We start from the raw sequence: 17850 nt of genomic DNA, 5'->3' as shown, positions 1-17850 counted from the left end.
TTGCTAACACCAGCAAAATATTGAATGAACTCTTAAAACTGGGTGTGGAAATTTACTGAGTCATGTATTTTACAGAGGACAAAAACTTAGAGCTGTGGATTCCTAGATAAGTGTACTTTTGATAAAAGTTTTAAGAAGCGCTTCAGTATTTATTATGATAACGGCATATGGACTGAGGCAGTGATGGGTGACAGCACATAAAATCAAAGACAAATCAAGCTCCTTAAGAGCCAAATACATCCTGCTTTTCAAAAATTATGGCATGTGTTAAACCCTATGAAAAATTCTGCCCACTCATCCTTCTATTTCATGTTTTTTTCCCAAGTGGAAGAAATACATTAATTTTACTCTATATACTATGTGTTATAATTACTGAATACAGTGTAACAAATATAAACCCCAAAGAGCCAAAATAGTTAAATATTTTATAGTGTCTCTAGATGGTAAAAGAAAAATTTATTCAGTTGTACATTTTATGAAAATCTGAGGAAGTGAGTTGTGTCCTCCAGAGCGTACTTTCAAGGAGGGTGAACGATCTGCCTGCTGCAGTCCTGAAGGTCGTTCACAGAGGGATGGCCACAGTTGCAAGACTGGCCAAAGGAAACCTCAGGACCACTTCTGGGGATTTCGTATGGCGGGGAGATGAGATAGAAGGCCTAGAGAAGGGGTCCTGGGTTCCTGTGTACCAGTGAGAGGCTCAGTAGGGTCGGTTCCCTACATTGTGAACTTGCAGCAGAGATGAATCATCTCTTCATTTCATTGTCGAGTATCTCAAAAAGGAGAGAGGCAGGAAGGAAGATTCCAGACAGAAAACCCAAGCTCTTGTTAAATGGTGATACAGGGGCGCCTGGGTGGCTCAGTCGGTTGGGCGTCTGCCTTCGGCTCAGGTCATGGTCCCAGGGTCCTGGGATCGAGCCCCACATCGGGCTCTCTGCTCAGCGGGTAGTCTGCTTCTCCCTCTGCCGCTCCCCCAACTTGTGTTCTCTCCCTCTCTCTCTCTCTCTGTCAAATAAATAAATAAAATCTTTAAAAAAATGGTGATACTAACCAGAAAAACTAAGCCCTTTGCCATTTTGGGGAAAAAAACACTTATCTGATCTCATTAAATTATAATTAATAAGATATTTTAAAAAGAAAAGTCACTGAAAAATAGAAAAATATCTTTGATGTTATAAAAATGGGGCCTTTTAAGTGGGAAACATTTGTAAAAACTTTGTGTTTAGCTCTTTCAATTACTGAAAAGGAAAACATATTCTAAAAGCTGTGAAATAGAACACATCTATAACAGAAATGCCTACTCACAGAGATATATTGACGTTCTATAAGTTTTGAAATAGGAATTTTCTCAGTTTGGGCTGCCATAGCGAAATACCATAGATAGGGTGGCTTAAACAGCACAAATTTATTTTTTCACTTTTCCTGGATTGCAGAAGGCTGTCTTTTCAATGTGTCCTCACATAGCAGAGAGAGAGAGAGAGAGCAAGGTCTCTGGTGTCTCTTCTTATAAGGGCACTAATCCCATCATGAGGGCTCCACTCTATGACCTCATTTAAACCTACCTACTTCTGTGTCACCTGGGTGGCTCAGATCAGTTAAGCATCCAACTCTTGATTTATGCTCAGGTCATGATCTTACGGTCGTGAGATCTAGCCCTGTGTCGGGCTCTGCACTAGGCATGGAGCCTGCTTAAGAGTCTCTCTGCCCCTCTTCCCCGCCAACAAAACAAAACAAACAAACAAAAAACCTAACTACTTCCTAAAGGCCCCATCTCCAAATACCATCACATTGGGGGTTAGGGCTTCAATATATGAGTTTCAGGGGGACACAATTCAGTACATAGCAGGGATCATATCCAAACACCTTTCACTTCATTTTCCCTCTTGTAATTGGAATGTTGCCTGGCCCCATTAGCCTTTGGGTATAAACAATGTCACATTAATACCCAGATTACAATTGAACCCTTCCTTTTGACCCCTAAGTTCTCAGCCCTACCTGGGCAGTGCCCCATCGATGTTCAGGACTGAGTTCATCAGTACCAGGTCCCCCTTAAGCCTGCTGCTCTGCCAAGCCCCCCAGCCTCCCCCCTTGGTGCATTACCCTGTACCCTCACAGTGCCATTTGGTGGTAAGTGTGCATGGAGGGGTGGGGTGCGGGTTGCAGAATGACCCCTTCCCAACCCTGAATCATGTTACTGGGGTGCTGGTCAGCATTATTTTTTCACCAGAATAATCACGTAAACAGCTCCTTCAGCTTCTGGTCCTAATCCTTCTCTCTACTGAGACTCAAAATTGATCCCCTCAATTCTTCTTTTCTTCCTCATCTCTGCCTGGGGCCCCTAAATTGAAATGTAACAAAACAAACAAAAACCCAACAACATTCCTTTCCATCTAAAACCAGAGCTCCAGTGCCTATCAATTCAGGGACACAGACAAGCTAGGTGGATCGCACCTGCTATTTTCTTTTTTTTAAAGATTTTATTTATTCATTTGAGAGAGAATGAGATAGAGAGAGCATGAGAGGGGGGAGGGTCAGAGGGAGAAGCAGACTCCCTGCCGAGCAGGGAGCCCAATGTGGGACTCGATCCCGGGACTCCAGGATCATGACCTGAGCCGAAGGCAGTCGCTTAACCAACTGAGGCACCCAGGCGCCCAACACCTGCTATTTTCAAAGACAGAGTCTGTGAGTTCTGGTTTGGACTTCACCTGGAACCTCCTGCCACACTCTGCATTTTAATAATTTAAAATCATTTAAGATTTATTTATAAGTATCTATGAGCACAAAAGTGCTAAATTACGAAATACTTAGAAACAGGATCTAGTGAAGTTGCAGGCCTCACTGGGGTAGTGTTGTATGGGCACCTAGGCCACTAGGAACACAGGCCTTCTCTTCCCCTGAAGGCAACTGGGCCCAAGTTCAGAGGAGTCATTCACAAACTTGCTTTTGTGACACCTTAAGATTTATCTCAATTGTATCCAGAGCGGTCTTGAAAGTCTGGAAATAAAAAGTAGCTGAATCATTTAAATCGTGAAAAGAATACACTACAAATGAGTATTTGAATTACTTTGAGCAAACAGTATGTTGTAAATTACTATTTGCATCATTTTAATTGAGAAAAGAATGCTCTGGAAATTACTCTTTGAGGAAAAGAGGGCGTCATGGAATCAAACCACTAGCAGGGAGTCAGATATGATTTTGGGCGAATTTCCTACTTTTCTCTGCCTGGTCTTCCTCTTTGAAAACTAAGAAAGATAATAATTCCTCCTTCCTGGTTTAGTGTGAGGATTCAATTAATCATATATAAAGTTTTTAAAACTGTGCCTGGCATACGGTAAGTGCCATAAAAATGTTTGTTATTAAAAAGAATTTATGCAGAGAAGATTAGCATGGCCCCAGCACAAGGGTAACAACACAAAATTCGTCAAGTGTCCCATATTGAAACAAAAAAGTATTTATAAATTTCTCGAAGGAATTGGTCTCACAGATTAGTTAGCAAAGAACTTTCAAAGCAGAAGTTATATTATTTCCAGAACTCAACAATACTTTTTATTAAGTTGCTTTTCACTTGTGCTTCATTTTCTTATGGGTCAAAAGTTTGGGAAGCGCTGAGTTGCTGAGTTAGACACATGCCAATGAGGATTCCTTACTAAGGACTTCTTAGGGGCCAGGTCTACACAGGAGACCCATTCATGCTCTCCTGTGTCCTGATATCTCCAAGAACTTCCCAAATGTATTTGAAAACAGTCTTGAGAGATTAATGGTCTTTTATTTACAGAGTCTTGAGAGATTAATGGTCTGTGAAATTCACTTTAGCATTTTAAATACCACCTCCCCCCATCCCCCCCACCGCCGCCGCTTTTGAAAGACGGAGTGGCTCATCCTGAAGGAATTCTCTGGCAGGAGCAAGACTTACAGAAGCCTCTTAGGTGGCCCAACAAAGCTCAGGATGAGCAGCCCGTGTTATGACCACCACCATCATCATAACTCAAGCAATAAGACGTAACATGTGCGCAGTATTTTACAAAATGCTTTGTCTCATTTTCCCTTTCAAAAAAAAAAAAAGCAAAAGCTGAAGGATTATTTTTATTTCTAGATGAGGAAGCAGGCTGGGAGGAGAGAGGTATGCACAGCTAGGAAAGGGTCCCTCAAACCCAGCAGGCAGCTTGGAATGCTCTCCTCCTCCCCAGCACCACACCGCTGCCTGCTGGCTTTCCAATTAAGCAATCCCCCCGGGGCGAGCACCAAGGCGTCTTACATCTGACCTCAATTAGGGGAGTTGATAGTGGAAATGCACTTTTGCGTGGCATGACAGGCCACAAGGCAATCTGGCGCGCGAGGCAGCATCCACAGAGGGCAGCAAGCATGAGGCACAGAGGGAAACTGGCATTCGGTCAAAATTTTGGTATGACGGTTTTGGGCGACTCCATCTTGTGGGTTCTGATTTGGGGTGTTCTCCTAAAGGAGCCATCTCTGAACGCCGTAACTATGCAACTTATTTATACACAAATTTATATCACCGCATGCTCAGGGGATGTTCCTTAATAAGAAACTCAAAAAGCACAACTTTCACTAATAATGTATAGCAGATGCTTATTTTTAAGCTCTACTCAAAATAATCTAGTGCTCTTAGCAAAAAGCACTGGTTCTTTCTCGTCATCTCTAAAGGATATTACTTTCTAGAAACTGTTTTTTTTTTTTAAGATTTTTATTTATTTATTTGAGAGAGAGAGAGAGTGAGAGAGAACATGAGGGGAGAGAGGGTCAGAAGGAGAAGCAGACTCCCTGCTGAGCAGGGAGCCCGATGTGGGACTCGATCCCAGGACCCTGGGATCATGACCTGAGCCGAAGGCGGTCGCCTATCCAGCTGAGCCACCCAGGCGCCCGAGACTGTTTTGTAATATATCCAATTAGTAGAGAATTATTTTGTCCTCCTTTCAACCTCATTAGATGTGTAACAGAGTTATCAGAAGAAAACTGAGGGGTAACCCAGTGCTCAGTTTACTCATTGGTAAATCAGGTATATTAATAGCTCATAACGACAGCTGCTGTTTATTAAGTGCTTCCTCTTGGCCCAGCACCATTAAAACGCTTGATAGAACTGATCTTATGTAATCTGTGGCATCGGAAAATCATTATTAATATCCCCATTTTACAGATATGAGAATCAGGGTTTAAAGAGGTTGAGTAACTTGCCCGCTGTTGTGCAGCCAAGGCTGATCTGACTGCATCTTTACCAAACACTCTTGTGAGCAGCTTGATCAAGACTGTGGCTTTTCTGCTCATTGCTCCAGGCCTGGCCCAGTGCCCAGCGCATAGTAGGGGCTTTATACATGTGTGTCAAGTGACTACATAAACAAGCAAGACTCAGATGCCTCAAACACTGGCTGACTTCACGAAAAAGTGAGTTTAACAAAGGTATTTTGCTTCAGATTGGATAAAGCAACTTGCCTAAAAGACCAGAGTGAGGTAGCCCCTCTCTTTTTGGGGGGCGCTGGTATAGTCTCGGCCTTCCTGCATACCATTTCTAGCATTTACAGTCATGATCGCCTGCACTCACTAACAAACTGACAGAGAAAGGGCCTCATCCAGGACACCCAAGTGGGGACCCTGACAGTAGCCAAACCTCTGAGGAATGGACAATTGAAGACTCAGGGCTTTTTCCTGGGCGGTTCCCTACCCAGCCACTGTTTTTGTCCTTTCCAGCCAGTTGGCCACCCTTAATCTTCTTTCATACAGAAATGCTGGAACTGAGTTTGAGAATGGGCTCTTTCCCTCTGGAGGTCTCACTGGTTCACCTGTGGGAAGGCCCCACCCTGGCCTGGCCCTGTGAGTGAATTCCAAAATATGGAGTATCTATGTCTTCCAGGGCGTCTGCAGCATCCCTTCTGCAAGAGAACACAGAGAAAGGTAACCCGCTGGATATAAGTGGATAAATAAACCCGGGTTCCACAGACAGGCAGGGAAAGGGGCCTGTGTGCAAATCTGAAAAGGCTGGTACCACAGGACGGGTGAATTATGAAAAACACTCCCTCCCCACCGAAATTGGGAAAAGGCCCTTTCCTGAGGGGCCAGGTCTACACAGCCCCACTTCGGTTGGAGAGGGGTTTGCTTTTGCAGGGTGTGTCTTGCTCTCTGGGGACTGCTAAGAAGTTTACAGCAGTTCTTTACTCCAGGCCTCCTGGGATAAATCCCCTGTACTCTGCAAGTGGTGGAAAACCGGGCCTCATACTCTCAGTCCAACTCTCTACCCATGGCAGGGCCTCAGCCCTTTCTTTTGTGGCTCTAACAGAACTCCCTAGTTCTTAAGTGCCTTCCCAAACTCAGAAAAGTCCTTTCCAGACCTCATGAAGTATCTTCACCCCCTTGTTTTTCCCTAGCAAAAGGTGCTTCCAAACATTAGCATATCTACAGCGATTTCACCTAAGCATTATCTAACTCTCAACCCCCCCCCCAGCTCCGAGGATGTGAGTTCCAGGAGGGTGGGGGCCGTACCACTCTTGGGTCACCACAACATTCTCAGGCCTTATCGGCAGCCTGCCCATGCCCCTGCAAGGCAGCAAGAATGGGCCAAAGCAGGAAAGGCTCACTCACTGTAGATTCCAGAGTCTGGGGACCACGGAATCACAGAGGGGAAGTGGACACGCTAATTTCTGGGGTAGGTGGCCTGTCACGTTGGGGGAAGAAACTGAATGTTAGAGGGACTTCTGGAAGGCAGAGGTGAGTGGTGGAGGGTTTCCTATGCCTGGGGACCATTAGGTTCCAGGGGTGGGGGAAGAGGCAGGTGGCAGTGAGCAATATGATTGGCTGAAGACTGTGGAGGTTGGAAAGGAGCTTGGGAGGCTGCACCTCTAGCAACCCCCAAAGAACTCTTACCTGTGAGTATGGGCAGAGTAAGCAGATAATGGGATTGGTCTTGGGTGGACAACTGGCAAGTGGCATGCAGGGGGATATCAGGCAGCAAGGGCGTTTGGTGTGCCAGCAAGAAAAAAATCCAACATGGCATGATGGAGGGACCCAGCCTAGAGAGGGAAGCAGAGGAGGCCAGAAGGAAGGGCTGAGGGGCTGGAGGTGAAGGTGAAGTAAGAGTTCAGTGGGAGTCAGGAGGTGGAATAATATGTATGTGGAGGTGAGGGGTTAAAATCGAACACACATATTAGGCTCAGGCCATTCAGAGGGTGTGGCGCCTAAAATGTGTTAAGATGGCATTGGGATCACGAATTAAGGAGGGACAGAAACGGAGAGGCTATTTGTAAAAGTGAGAAAATATTTCTTATCCTCAATATCTATCAAGTGCTCCCTCACTGACAGGACTGCAAGGTCAGCAGCCAAAGAATGGACCCCGGAGGAATACCAATTGCTCTGCTCCTTTGTAAGGGATAGAGAACCATGGATTTCCAAATTCAAAACACCCATCCGGCTGCTTCTACAAATCCTCGAATAGGGCATCAGGCCAGAGATACACAATTTTTTACCCCAAGTATCTTCTGGAGGACTTCGGTAACTTTGTAGAGCTCCGAGTACACGCCAAGAACCCAAGCCGGAGATGTGCTGTGTGTGTGTGTGTGTGTGTATGCGCGCGTGTGTGTAAGGGTCAGAGACGTGCATTCCCGCAGCGAGGGCGGCCTCAGACGCAAATGCCCAGCCCCGCCACCCTGTCGCCCGCTGAGAGGATCTGGCCGCCAAAGCCTGGAAACAAAAAACAAAACAAAACAAAAACCCATAATGGATATCCCCAGGGGTCTTTTTTTTTTTTTTTTTCCACCTAGTCAGCCGAGAAAACAAGCGTTCCACTTGCCCGGAAATTAGATGCACAGGGTACTCATTCCACTCTGGAGGATGGGAAGCGCTGCAGAAGCGAGACTGGTTGCATGTGGGGACACGGTTCCCCCCAAAACGAAAAAGGACATCCCCAGAAACCACGTCTTGCTGGTGGCCACTGCGGCGGAGCACGGGCTCTGCTCTCCCGGCGCCCTGCGGCCCCCGCCGGGCGGCCGGCGCGCCACCCGGCCAGGTGCATCGGGCCCGGCTCCGCCAGCGGCGCGCGCCTCCCGCCGCCGGGCACGGGTGGCCCCGCAGCCGAGATTTACCGCGGCTCAGGGCGGCGGTTTCCGGGGCCGCCCGGCGCCCGGGCTCCGATTACAGGTTCACACGGGGGGCCCGGCCCGCGGCCGCCCAGCCCCCGCCGGCGCGCCCTCGCGCGGCCCCGCTCCCCCGTCTGCCCATTCTTCTCCATTCATGCGGACGCCCAGCGCCGCCGCCGCCGCCGCCAGCGCGGCCGCCGTCGCCGCCGCCGGCCGCCCGGATTGGCTGGCGGCCGTGGCGCCGGCACTTTCCCACGGCCCGCGGCGCGTGCGGCTCACCGGCGGCGCTGCAGGCGCGGCCCTGGCGTGCGGCCAGGCCAATGGGGGCGCGCGGGGCGGGGCGGGGCCGCGGCCGTCGGCGGGCTTGTGTCCCGGCCCGGCCTCCCCCGCCTGCCCGCCGCCGGCCCACAGCCGCCGCGCCTCCTCTTCCCCACCATCCCCGCCCCCCCACCAGCGGAGACCCAGCGGAGCCCCCGCGGAGCCGACGCACCGCCGCCGGGCAGGGGCCGGCGTGGAGGGCGGGGGCGGGGTTCGCCCTCGCCCCGAGCCTCGCTCTGGTCCCTCCCCGGAGCGGCTGCCAATCAACGGAGCGAGAAGCCGGGTTGGCGGAGGGGAGGCTGTTGCCCAGGAGCCACCGCCCCGCCTCTCCGCCCCCTCGCCCGCCTCCTCCACCCCTCCTGCCCTCCCCCGGGACCTGAGTAGGGGCGCAGCGTGGGAAAGGGATGGTTGAATTTTAACCGGAGGCAGAGCGTGAGCGGGATCAGTGTGTGCGGAACGCGAGCCCCCGAGCGCGGAGAGGCGCCGCTGCTGTTAACTCCTCCCTGCCCGCCGCGCCGACCCTCCCCCGGAGCCCCCGCGCAGCCAGCATGAAGCGAGCCCACCCCGAGTACAGCTCCTCGGATAGCGAGCTGGACGAGACCATCGAAGTGGAAAAGGAGAGTGCGGATGAGAATGGGTGAGTTGGCCGCGGCAGCGCGGAACCCGGGCAGGAGGCTGGCCGCGGTGACAGCCGGCGAAGGCCCGGGGCACGTCGGTGCCCTCCACTGACCTCTGCGCATCTCGGTCCGGCCACCGTCCGGCGTGAGGGACCCCCCAGCGCTTCCAAACCCAAGTTGGCAAAACAGTCTGAGTGCGGGGAGGGCGTGCGGGAGACCCCTCGTATCACATCCCCTCGCTTAACAGCGATTCTTGTTTTTTCCCCCTCATGCAGAAACTTGAGTTCGGCTCTAGGTTCCATGTCCCCAACTACATCTTCACAGATCTTGGCCAGGAAACGACGAAGAGGCGTGAGTCTCTTTCCAGTGCTTCTTGTTTTGTTTTGTTATTAATTAATGGAAAGAACTACCTTGCTTCATTTTGAAATTTACAGTCTTGATGGAAATATCCTCCTTTGTTTTGTCCGCTTTCTACAGATCATTGAGAAGCGCCGACGGGACCGGATTAATAACAGTTTGTCTGAGCTGAGGCGGCTGGTACCCAGTGCTTTTGAGAAACAGGTAATGGAGAAAGTGGGTAGAGCTCTCAGCGTAGCTGTCCACACCTTCGGAATCCTTCCCCTCGTTAATCTCAACCTTATCTGTGTCTCGAAAAATAACCATATTGCTTGCACCAGAGATGAATCATATACAGATTCCAACATATTTTGCGAAGACAACCCATTTTGCTTTAGTTTGTACGTTTATGATTTGCAGAGCATATACATGCATATCTATTTTAAGCTGTTCCCCAAAGGCACTTGGTGCCCAATCATTTTTTTATTTTTGTTTTTTTGCCATGCTCTTCTCTAGGGATCTGCTAAGCTAGAAAAAGCCGAAATCTTGCAGATGACCGTGGATCACCTGAAAATGCTGCACACTGCAGGAGGGAAAGGTACATCTCACTAGTCTCCTGGCGGCCCTGAGTGTTCTGGGTAGAATGAGCAGCTGCAGCAGGCCAGCGTTGGTGCAGTCGCTGCCTTATTTTTTGCTGTGTGCTTTGGGGGTGGGGAGAGAATGGTGTGGCGTGTACAGTTGCCTGTCAGGGCATTTTCAAATGCACAGAGGATTTTCTCCAGTGAATTCATCACCCCAGTCCTCTTCAGAGCAAGCTAATGCACCTTCTCTTGGAGAATACCTTTTATGTGTGAGGTGCCCTAAAGTTGTGACAGTCCTGATTAAAATCAGGTAGCTCTCACCACATTTGTTTATTGACATCTTGAGAAAAAGACTTATTTTTTTAAGTATATGGTTATAATTTTATTGACAGCATTTAAAAAAAAAAAGAAAGCTCCTACATGACTCTTGAGGAAAGAAACCTGTTGTGGTTAATTAGAGAAACCCTAACAGAAGATAGGAGACCAGGGTCTGTGTGTCTGTCTCCAGCCGGAAAATACTTTACTCAGGACCAAGTGCCTAAAAGCTCCATGATGATAACTTACATCTGTGTGTCTAATGAATTTCACTGCTCTGTGGTTTTTCTGTCCTTGATGTATTTTTTGTTGTTGTTGGGGGAAAACATTAAAGGAATGAACATAGTTTCATCTGCTGGTAGGGTATAATTCCACTTTCTGCTCAGCAGCTTCTAATTGGGCTTTGAACTTGCATTAGCAAAGACATACTTCTCCTGTTGATTAATGCAAAGACTTTGGTCGACTCCAGAGTATTTGGACCTTCATAAGAACCCGTATGTGCCGTTTTTAAGGTTGTAGGTATTTCTCTGCCAGGAAGAGCTGCCTTTTGGTATTGAAGACATGCGGGAAATGAGCAAAGCCTTGAGGTTTTTCTTTTGTTCTTTCCCTCAGGCTATTTTGACGCACACGCCCTTGCTATGGACTATCGGAGTTTGGGGTTTCGGGAGTGCCTGGCAGAAGTTGCCCGTTATCTGAGCATCATTGAAGGACTAGATGCCTCTGACCCCCTTCGAGTTCGACTGGTCTCACATCTTAACAACTACGCCTCCCAGCGGGAGGCGGCCAGTGGCGCCCATGCAGGCCTTGGACACATTCCCTGGGGGAGCGCCTTCGGACATCACCCGCACGTCGCGCATCCCCTGCTGCTGCCCCAGAACGGCCACGGGAACACTGGCACCACGGCCTCGCCCACGGAACCACACCACCAGGGCAGGTTGGCTTCGGCACATCCGGAGGCGCCCGCTCTGCGGGCGCCCCCTAGCGGCGGCCTCGGACCGGTGCTCCCTGTGGTCACCTCCGCCTCCAAACTCTCGCCGCCCCTGCTCTCCTCGGTGGCTTCCCTGTCGGCCTTCCCCTTCTCCTTTGGCTCCTTTCACTTACTGTCTCCCAATGCACTGAGCCCTTCGGCACCCACGCAGGCAGCAAACCTTGGCAAGCCCTATAGACCTTGGGGGACGGAGATTGGAGCTTTTTAAAGAACTGATGCTGTAGAATTGAGGGAAGGGAACACTTAACAATCCCAGCTGAGCTGGGCTGTTGCCAACATCACCTTAAAGTCGTCAGTAAAAGTAAAAAGGAAAAAGGTACACTTTCAGATAAATTTTGTTGAAAGACTAAAGGTTTGTTGGTTTACTTTTTCTTTTTTTTTAATATTTTTTTATCACGTCATGTATTAGCAGTTTTAAAAAACTAGTTGTTAAATTTTGTTCCACACATTAAACTGAAATAGTGAGTATAAATCAACACTTGGTAATAGGTTTGTTCTATGCCTCATTACTTTGTAAACCTCTCTGTCTGAGAATGATCCCATTTTCGCCTCAAAGTTTGGGGAATTTTAACATTTAGTATTTTGGTCTGTTTTTCTTCTTGTATAGTTGAAGTCTGTTTTTAGAATTAATTTTCCAAACCACTAAGTTCAATGTTAACATGATGCTATTTGTTAATATTTTGACAGTTAAGGTGTTGTATAAATAATATTCTTTTGCGGGGGTGGGGGGTGGGGGAGGATCTATGTTGAATTTTATATTTCTGAACAAAGCGTTGACAAATCAGATGATCAGCTTTATCCAAGAAAGAAAATGAGTTAATTCTCTGCCTCCTGCAGCAGTCAGGTGAGTGTATAAACCATCAGGGGCTCTGAGTCCATACGACCAACTGCTGTCATCTGCCAGGATTTGTCAGTTCTGGCTTAGGTAGGAGAGAGCCACTTGAAGGCCAGATCCCCATTTGGAGTTGGTGGGGAGGAGATAGAAGGTAATTGCATAGAATATGCCTGCATTTACCAGCCCCAAGCAATGCAGTGAAGTTGCAATCTCACGGATCTCAAATTCACAAGTGTTGACATGGATAAGTGATCTCAGGGGGCAAGCGGTCAATGGAACAGTCCAGTGGAACCTGTTAAATGCATAGCCTACTTCTTCCCGGAACTGCTAGGTTTTCTTTTAACTGGATATTTTTATGTTGTGTTTTCCTTTTCGGTGCATGGAAATGTGGTTGTTGAGATATTCAAAAGGGCTTTGCGGCCTTCTTTTGGTTTAATTTGGTTCAGGCTAGAAAAGCATCATTTTACAGGTTTATTCTTTTAGCAGGTGTAATGTAAACGACCTCCACTGAACTGGGTTTGGCCTCTGTTGTACTGATGTGTTGTGACTAAATAAAAAAGGAAGAACAAACTGTTCTGCTGTATATGTCTTACAAGCCTTGGCCTTTCCCTTTATTGGCTCAGAAGAGATAAATTTTCTCTCATTTTCATTTTGCCTGGCCACCAGTTTTCTTAGGTTGAATGACTTCATTATTTTTGGAATTCTAAACTGTGTGACTTTGCTGTTGAAGAAGGTGACTGCATTACGGTGCAGAGTTTTGGCCTGACTCCCACCAGGAGACACAGCCCTTTGACTGTTCCGTTAGGCGATCTGCCCTGAGCCGGCCATGTGGGGGCTAGGAAGCCTCAAGTCAAGTCACACTGGGACATGCAGGGTGGGAAAAAACTCTGATGAAATCTTTTAAAACCATGTTGACCACTCAACAAAAAAAATTTTTTTTTTTTCTGAGAGCAGCTACTGTGTGCATAGTTCTGTGCTGAGAGAACAGAAAATTTATTTCATTTTCTTTCTTTCTTTTAACTGCAAAACAAGAAAAGCGAAGCGTTGCTATCTCTGAAACCCTGTGCAGGGGCTTGGGAATCGGGCATGATGAGCAGTGGCAGGCCATAATTCTGCACCTGCACAGCTCCAGGAGGCTTTCCTTGTCTTGTTTCAAGGAATTTGCTTAACCCTTTAGTTGCAGTTGACTCCTGAGCTGTGCAGTGAGGAAGCTGACATATGCTTTAGGTTAGAACAAAATGCTGCCAGAACAGAGGCAGTAATGTGGGCCCCAGGGGGGAGAATGGTGCCTTCCCAATGCCTGAAAAGTAGTCCTGCCAGTTAGGGAGTGCTGTCTCCTGGCTTGGACGAAGTTTGCCTTGATCCCGAGGTTGGTGGGGAGGAGAGGGAGAAAACCCACTCTAGCAGATGACAAAATAGAGCCTTTTCGTTGCCCAACCGCTGAGCTCCTCCTCATTGCTCTGATTAAAAAATGAAGACAGGAAGGCAGAGAGAAGTTTGGACTTTGAACTTGAGCAGCGACTTCTGGGTCTCTCCAAGGGGAATGGAAGCTGCAGCACTTTTGGGATTGTGGGTCTCAAACTTCAGCTTCCACTCAGACTTTCTCTATGCAGCCTCCCATGTTGGTCCCTCCCGGGATTCACGGCTCCATTCTGAGCACCGCCTGTTCCGTGCAGACACTTCCTGCCTGTCATAATGCTGTGATGGAAAGTGTCATGGTAATTTCTGCCAAGTGTCAGTTTAATTTTAGCAACCGTGATTTCAAATGGCATCAAAGCATTATTGAACAGCATTGTGCTCAGACTGCCTTAGATTCTCTTCCTCGTACCTAGGAACCTAGAGGGTTGCTAATGTGGTCAAAAGTAAAGCCTGTCGTCCTGTTGCTGGCTCTACAGAGAGCGCTGGGGATCGGTGAGACGTGTGGCAGGATCCGCTCATCACATCAGTGATCCCTGTATCCTCATCTGGCTAGTAATTATTTCTTTTTGTTTGGAGGGGCCTCGGGGGGGGGTCATTTTCAAGATTACATAGTCTTCCAAAGAAATGTTTTGGTTTTCTTTTTAAACCCCTTCAAGGTGACAGGTTTCTGGGGATAGTGCAGGTGGAATGGGATCTTCCTGGGAAACAGGATGGAATTATAATGATAAGCCAGTGGTATGCAGAAAAATGAATGTAAAAAAACTCATTTCTATTCTGAATTGATGCAGTAAGAGAAAGAGTGAAAATAGTACATACATTCATAATATTTCTACCCCTGTAAACAAAAACGTTTTATATGGCCCATAAAATTCCCTTATGAAGAAAATAATATCGTTCATCACAAAGAATCTTGAAAGGTCTCAATAATTACTCACTTATTTTCATTATATGTATTACCATGGATTAATAACATCAAATGAGAGATGGGCAGAATTCTTGCATTAAAAACTCTTTTAGGGCGCCTGGGTGGCTCAGTTGGTTAAGCGACTGCCTCCGGCTCAGGTCATGATCCTGGAGTCCCTGGATCGAGTCCCGCATCGGGCTCCCTGCTCAGCGGGGAGTCTGCTTCTCACTCTCCCGCTCCCCCATCTTGTGCTCTCTCTCTCTCTCAAATAAATAAATAAAAAATCTTAAAAAAAAAAAAACTCTTTTAAAGAAAAACCTAGAAGCGTCATTTCTAATTTATTCAGTATAGTTAAATTAGGATGTGATTTTTATTCAGTTTTCCCCCCCTGTTCTGTTACCCACTAAAATCATGATATTTTAGATATAGATTCCTTGTATTTAAAATCCCCCAGGAAATGTTCTACCTCCTAGTTACACTTTCCCCAGCCCTTCTGGTCTAAACCAGTATCGCAGCTTTGATGCCTTCATTAGTTTCCAGTGATGATTTATAATTAAAATAACTTCAGAGCTAGTATCATCTGAGACACTGCTTCAAATGTGGCCCAATTTCTTTTACAACCAGAGCTCTGGGGGATGGGGACGTCTTGGAAAGAGGACTTAAATTCTGCTTCTTGCTCTGCTTTTACCTAATTGAGCGACCTTTACATTTAAAAGGTAAAATTCTCTGGACTCCGCTTTCCTTATCTGTCAGATAAAGTGGTTGGACTAGATGGGGGTCCTGGGCACATACAGGGACAAGCACTAGTGGGGAAGGATGCCAGGGCAGCAGGCTGGTGGGTGCCAACCCAGGGAACACGTGTTTTCGGCATCTTCTATCTGACAGTCTGTCTGAAGGGCCACACCAGTGGTTTCTACACTGGAATTTTGGTCCAGTGTTGCTAGATCTTTCAAGTTTTTGAGAACATGTCCAATTTTCGATTTTTTTGCGAAACAGGCCAATTTATATGGGTTGGTAAACTAACTCACCAAAGCCTGTCTGCAAGTAAGACTGGGCAGGTTAGACTGGGCCTCAGCTTCTAGGGCTCTAATCAGAATGGCTCTCTGAGGGCTAGAATTTTCTAGTATCTTTGTCATGCCTGGCCTATGAATACGCTTAATGGATAAACACCCACCTAACATAAACAATGCAGTACTTAGGCAGCTTGAAGGTGGTTTCCTCTAAAGAGTATTATGTAGAGATAAAGAGGCAGAGTTTTTCTTATTTATTCTGAGTTGTCAAATTTCCTCGAGAGAGAAGGTAAAATCATGCTTCTTGTTCTAAGTCTGGTCACTTCACAGGAACCACTTCTGAAGGGGCACGTGGCAGGGTCCTTCTGTTCCCTTCCTACCAAGGGGGAAGATGGGTTCTCAGTCTGGTGGCCTTAAATGAAAGAGTGAGTGTGTGGCTTGCCATGACTCAGCACACGGAAGTCCTAAAAGGCGCTATCTGATTTCAGGAAGTAAGAAGTCTCAGCAAAGAGCAAGCTGTTTTGAACCTCAACTTGAAACATGATGCCTTCCTTCACCTTGATGAACTGCAGGACTTTTCACTCAGATGCTTTAGTGTTCTGCGGGGGTGCGGGAAGAGGGGAGAAGGAAGCAAACGAAAAAGAAACTTAGGCCTCTCTTTTTGAGCTGTCTGTAGGTATTGACGTGCATTTGTAGCAGAATTGTTGGCCAGGCCCACGAGTGCCAGGGAAATCCGGGGTACACAGTGGTCCTGAGATGGGTCTGCGGAATCTGGTCAGGTTTCTGGATTTTGTGTGAATAGGCTGTACTATTACGCTTCGTCAGAGTCATGTTGTAAAATTTCCCATGATATTTACTCTTACATTAGCATTTTTCGTTAAGTGCTTTGTGTTGGGTTTTGACATATACTCAAGTTAAAAGACCGTGCCTAAATTTAAAACGTAATGATTCCCAGGCAGTTGTTAGGGTGGACTATGGCAGAAGTAACTTAAAAACATCGGATTAGGCCGAAAGAGAGACAAAGGTTACCCCTGAAAGAGTTAATTACTGAGAATTTTCTGTAGTTACTTTTAGTGTTTTTGTTTTGTTTTGTTTTTTACTATCTCCCCTGGGGCATGGTTTTGTTTCTGGTGCGTTGAAATGTTCATGAATGCAGAACTGAATCATAAAATTAAAGAATGACATATCTGAGCCTTTAATCATCTGCCTCGACTCGGTTTCCTACCACTCGCCGTTCTACGCCTCTGCTCAAGCCAGGCTCGCGGTTCGCAGGTGCAGGAACGTGCCGAGTAGGCGCTCACCTCCAGACCTGCGCACCAGCTTCCCCTCCGCCTGCACCGTCCCTGCCCCGCTGTCGCCTAAGCTAGCTGTCATCTGGAAGCCACTCGGAGCTCTTCGCACAGCCGCCTTCCCCTGCAGTCTCCCTCCCGGTCTACTTAAAGCAGTCACCCCCCCTCCGAGCCCTCTGCCCCCTCCCACCACGCCCCACCCCCTTTCCCTCTTTTGTTTTCCTCCGGAGGGCTTAGCTAGCATTATCCGACAGAATAGTCATCAATTACTTGTTTACTCTCTTGTTTTGCCTGGTCTGCTCACCTCTAGGGTTCCATCACTTCAACAGCGCCTAACATAGAAGAGGCACCCACTAACATAGAAGAGGTTACGTATTTGTTGGATGAATTCGTGAATCCAATCCGCTCCTTTGTTACCACTAAGAAGCAGCGCAAAGCAGATTCAAACAGATAGGTCTCTATCCACCCTTCCCCCAATCTTGTATTTTAAAAACCACCAGGGAAGGCAATTTCATGTTTCACTTCAGTATTTTCTCCTCACTACTATGAAATTCTGCTTTAGAAGAAATTCAACTTGACTACCGTACTTCAAGTCTATTTCCTTTTCTGTGTATGCTTAGTGGGGATTGAGGGACATTGGTCACTTTTTAAAGATTTATTTATTTTAGGGGCGCCTGGGTGGCTCAGTCGTTGAGTGTCTGCCTTCGGCTCGGGTCATGGTCCCAGGGTCCTAGGATCGAGCCCCACATCACATCCGGGTCCCTGCTCAGCGGGAGGCCTGCTTCTCCCTCTCCCACTCGCCCTGCTTGTGTTCCCTCTCTCTCTGTGTCTCTGTCAAATAAATCTTTTAAAAAAATAAATAAATAAAATTTATTTATTTTAGAGAGAGAGCGCTAAGGGGGAGAGGGAGGGGCAGAGAGAGAGAGACCAGCCAGCTCCCCACGATGCAGGTCTCCATCCCAGGACCCTAAGATCATCACCTGAACTGAAACCAAGAGTGGGTTGCTTAATCAACTGAGTCACCCACGTGTCTCATGGTCACTTTTTTATACTCCCCACAAAAGATCCTACTCTCCACTGAAGACCTTCAATTCTTAACTCATCATCATCTCCACCTTCTCACCAGTTAGGGGGTTTCAACATTTTTGATCTTGTCACAT

At 47.4% G+C, this 17850-nt stretch overlaps 1 protein-coding gene and 1 non-coding gene across 3 annotated transcripts; both read left to right on the top strand.

Annotated features, from left to right (window-relative positions):
* Nucleotides 1-3325: 3325 nt before the first annotated feature.
* On the top strand, nt 3326-3437 carry LOC115938297 (U6 spliceosomal RNA). Its single transcript, XR_004073445.1, has one exon. It is a non-coding gene; the product is annotated as a U6 spliceosomal RNA (small nuclear RNA).
* Nucleotides 3438-8561: 5124 nt separating this feature from the next.
* HEY1 (hes related family bHLH transcription factor with YRPW motif 1) lies at nt 8562-12663 on the top strand. Of its 2 annotated transcripts, XM_006750494.3 has the most exons (5): nt 8562-9033; nt 9289-9364; nt 9491-9574; nt 9866-9947; nt 10858-12663. In XM_006750494.3, the coding sequence occupies exons 1-5, from the start codon at nt 8945-8947 to the stop codon at nt 11439-11441; spliced, it is 915 nt and encodes a 304-aa protein (XP_006750557.1). In that variant the 5' UTR covers nt 8562-8944; the 3' UTR covers nt 11442-12663. The 2 variants fall into 2 exon arrangements, with proteins under 2 accessions (XP_006750557.1, XP_006750558.1); XM_006750495.3 differs by lacking the exons at nt 8562-9033; nt 9289-9364; nt 9491-9574; nt 9866-9947 and adding an exon at nt 9981-10409 and having other exon boundaries at nt 10856-12663.
* The last annotated feature ends 5187 nt before the right edge of the window (nt 12664-17850 follow it).

The sequence above is a fragment of the Leptonychotes weddellii genome, chromosome 4 (genome assembly GCF_054177405.1).
Source record: "Leptonychotes weddellii isolate Sample4059 chromosome 4, ASM5417740v2, whole genome shotgun sequence".
Lineage (NCBI taxonomy): Eukaryota > Metazoa > Chordata > Mammalia > Carnivora > Phocidae > Leptonychotes > Leptonychotes weddellii.
Note: the sequence above shows the minus strand (reverse complement) of the source record. Positions and strands in the feature narration are given on the sequence as shown.

Excerpts from the sequence above, each read along its gene's own strand:
- HEY1 (XM_006750494.3), top strand. The coding sequence starts at position 8,945 with ATGAAGCGAGCCCACCCCGAGTACAGCTCCTCGGATAGCGAGCTGGAC. Across the intron at positions 9,034-9,288 it reads GAGAGTGCGGATGAGAATGG|AAACTTGAGTTCGGCTCTAG; the intron begins GTGAGTTGGCCG and ends CCCCTCATGCAG. Across the intron at positions 9,575-9,865 it reads CCAGTGCTTTTGAGAAACAG|GGATCTGCTAAGCTAGAAAA; the intron begins GTAATGGAGAAA and ends GCTCTTCTCTAG.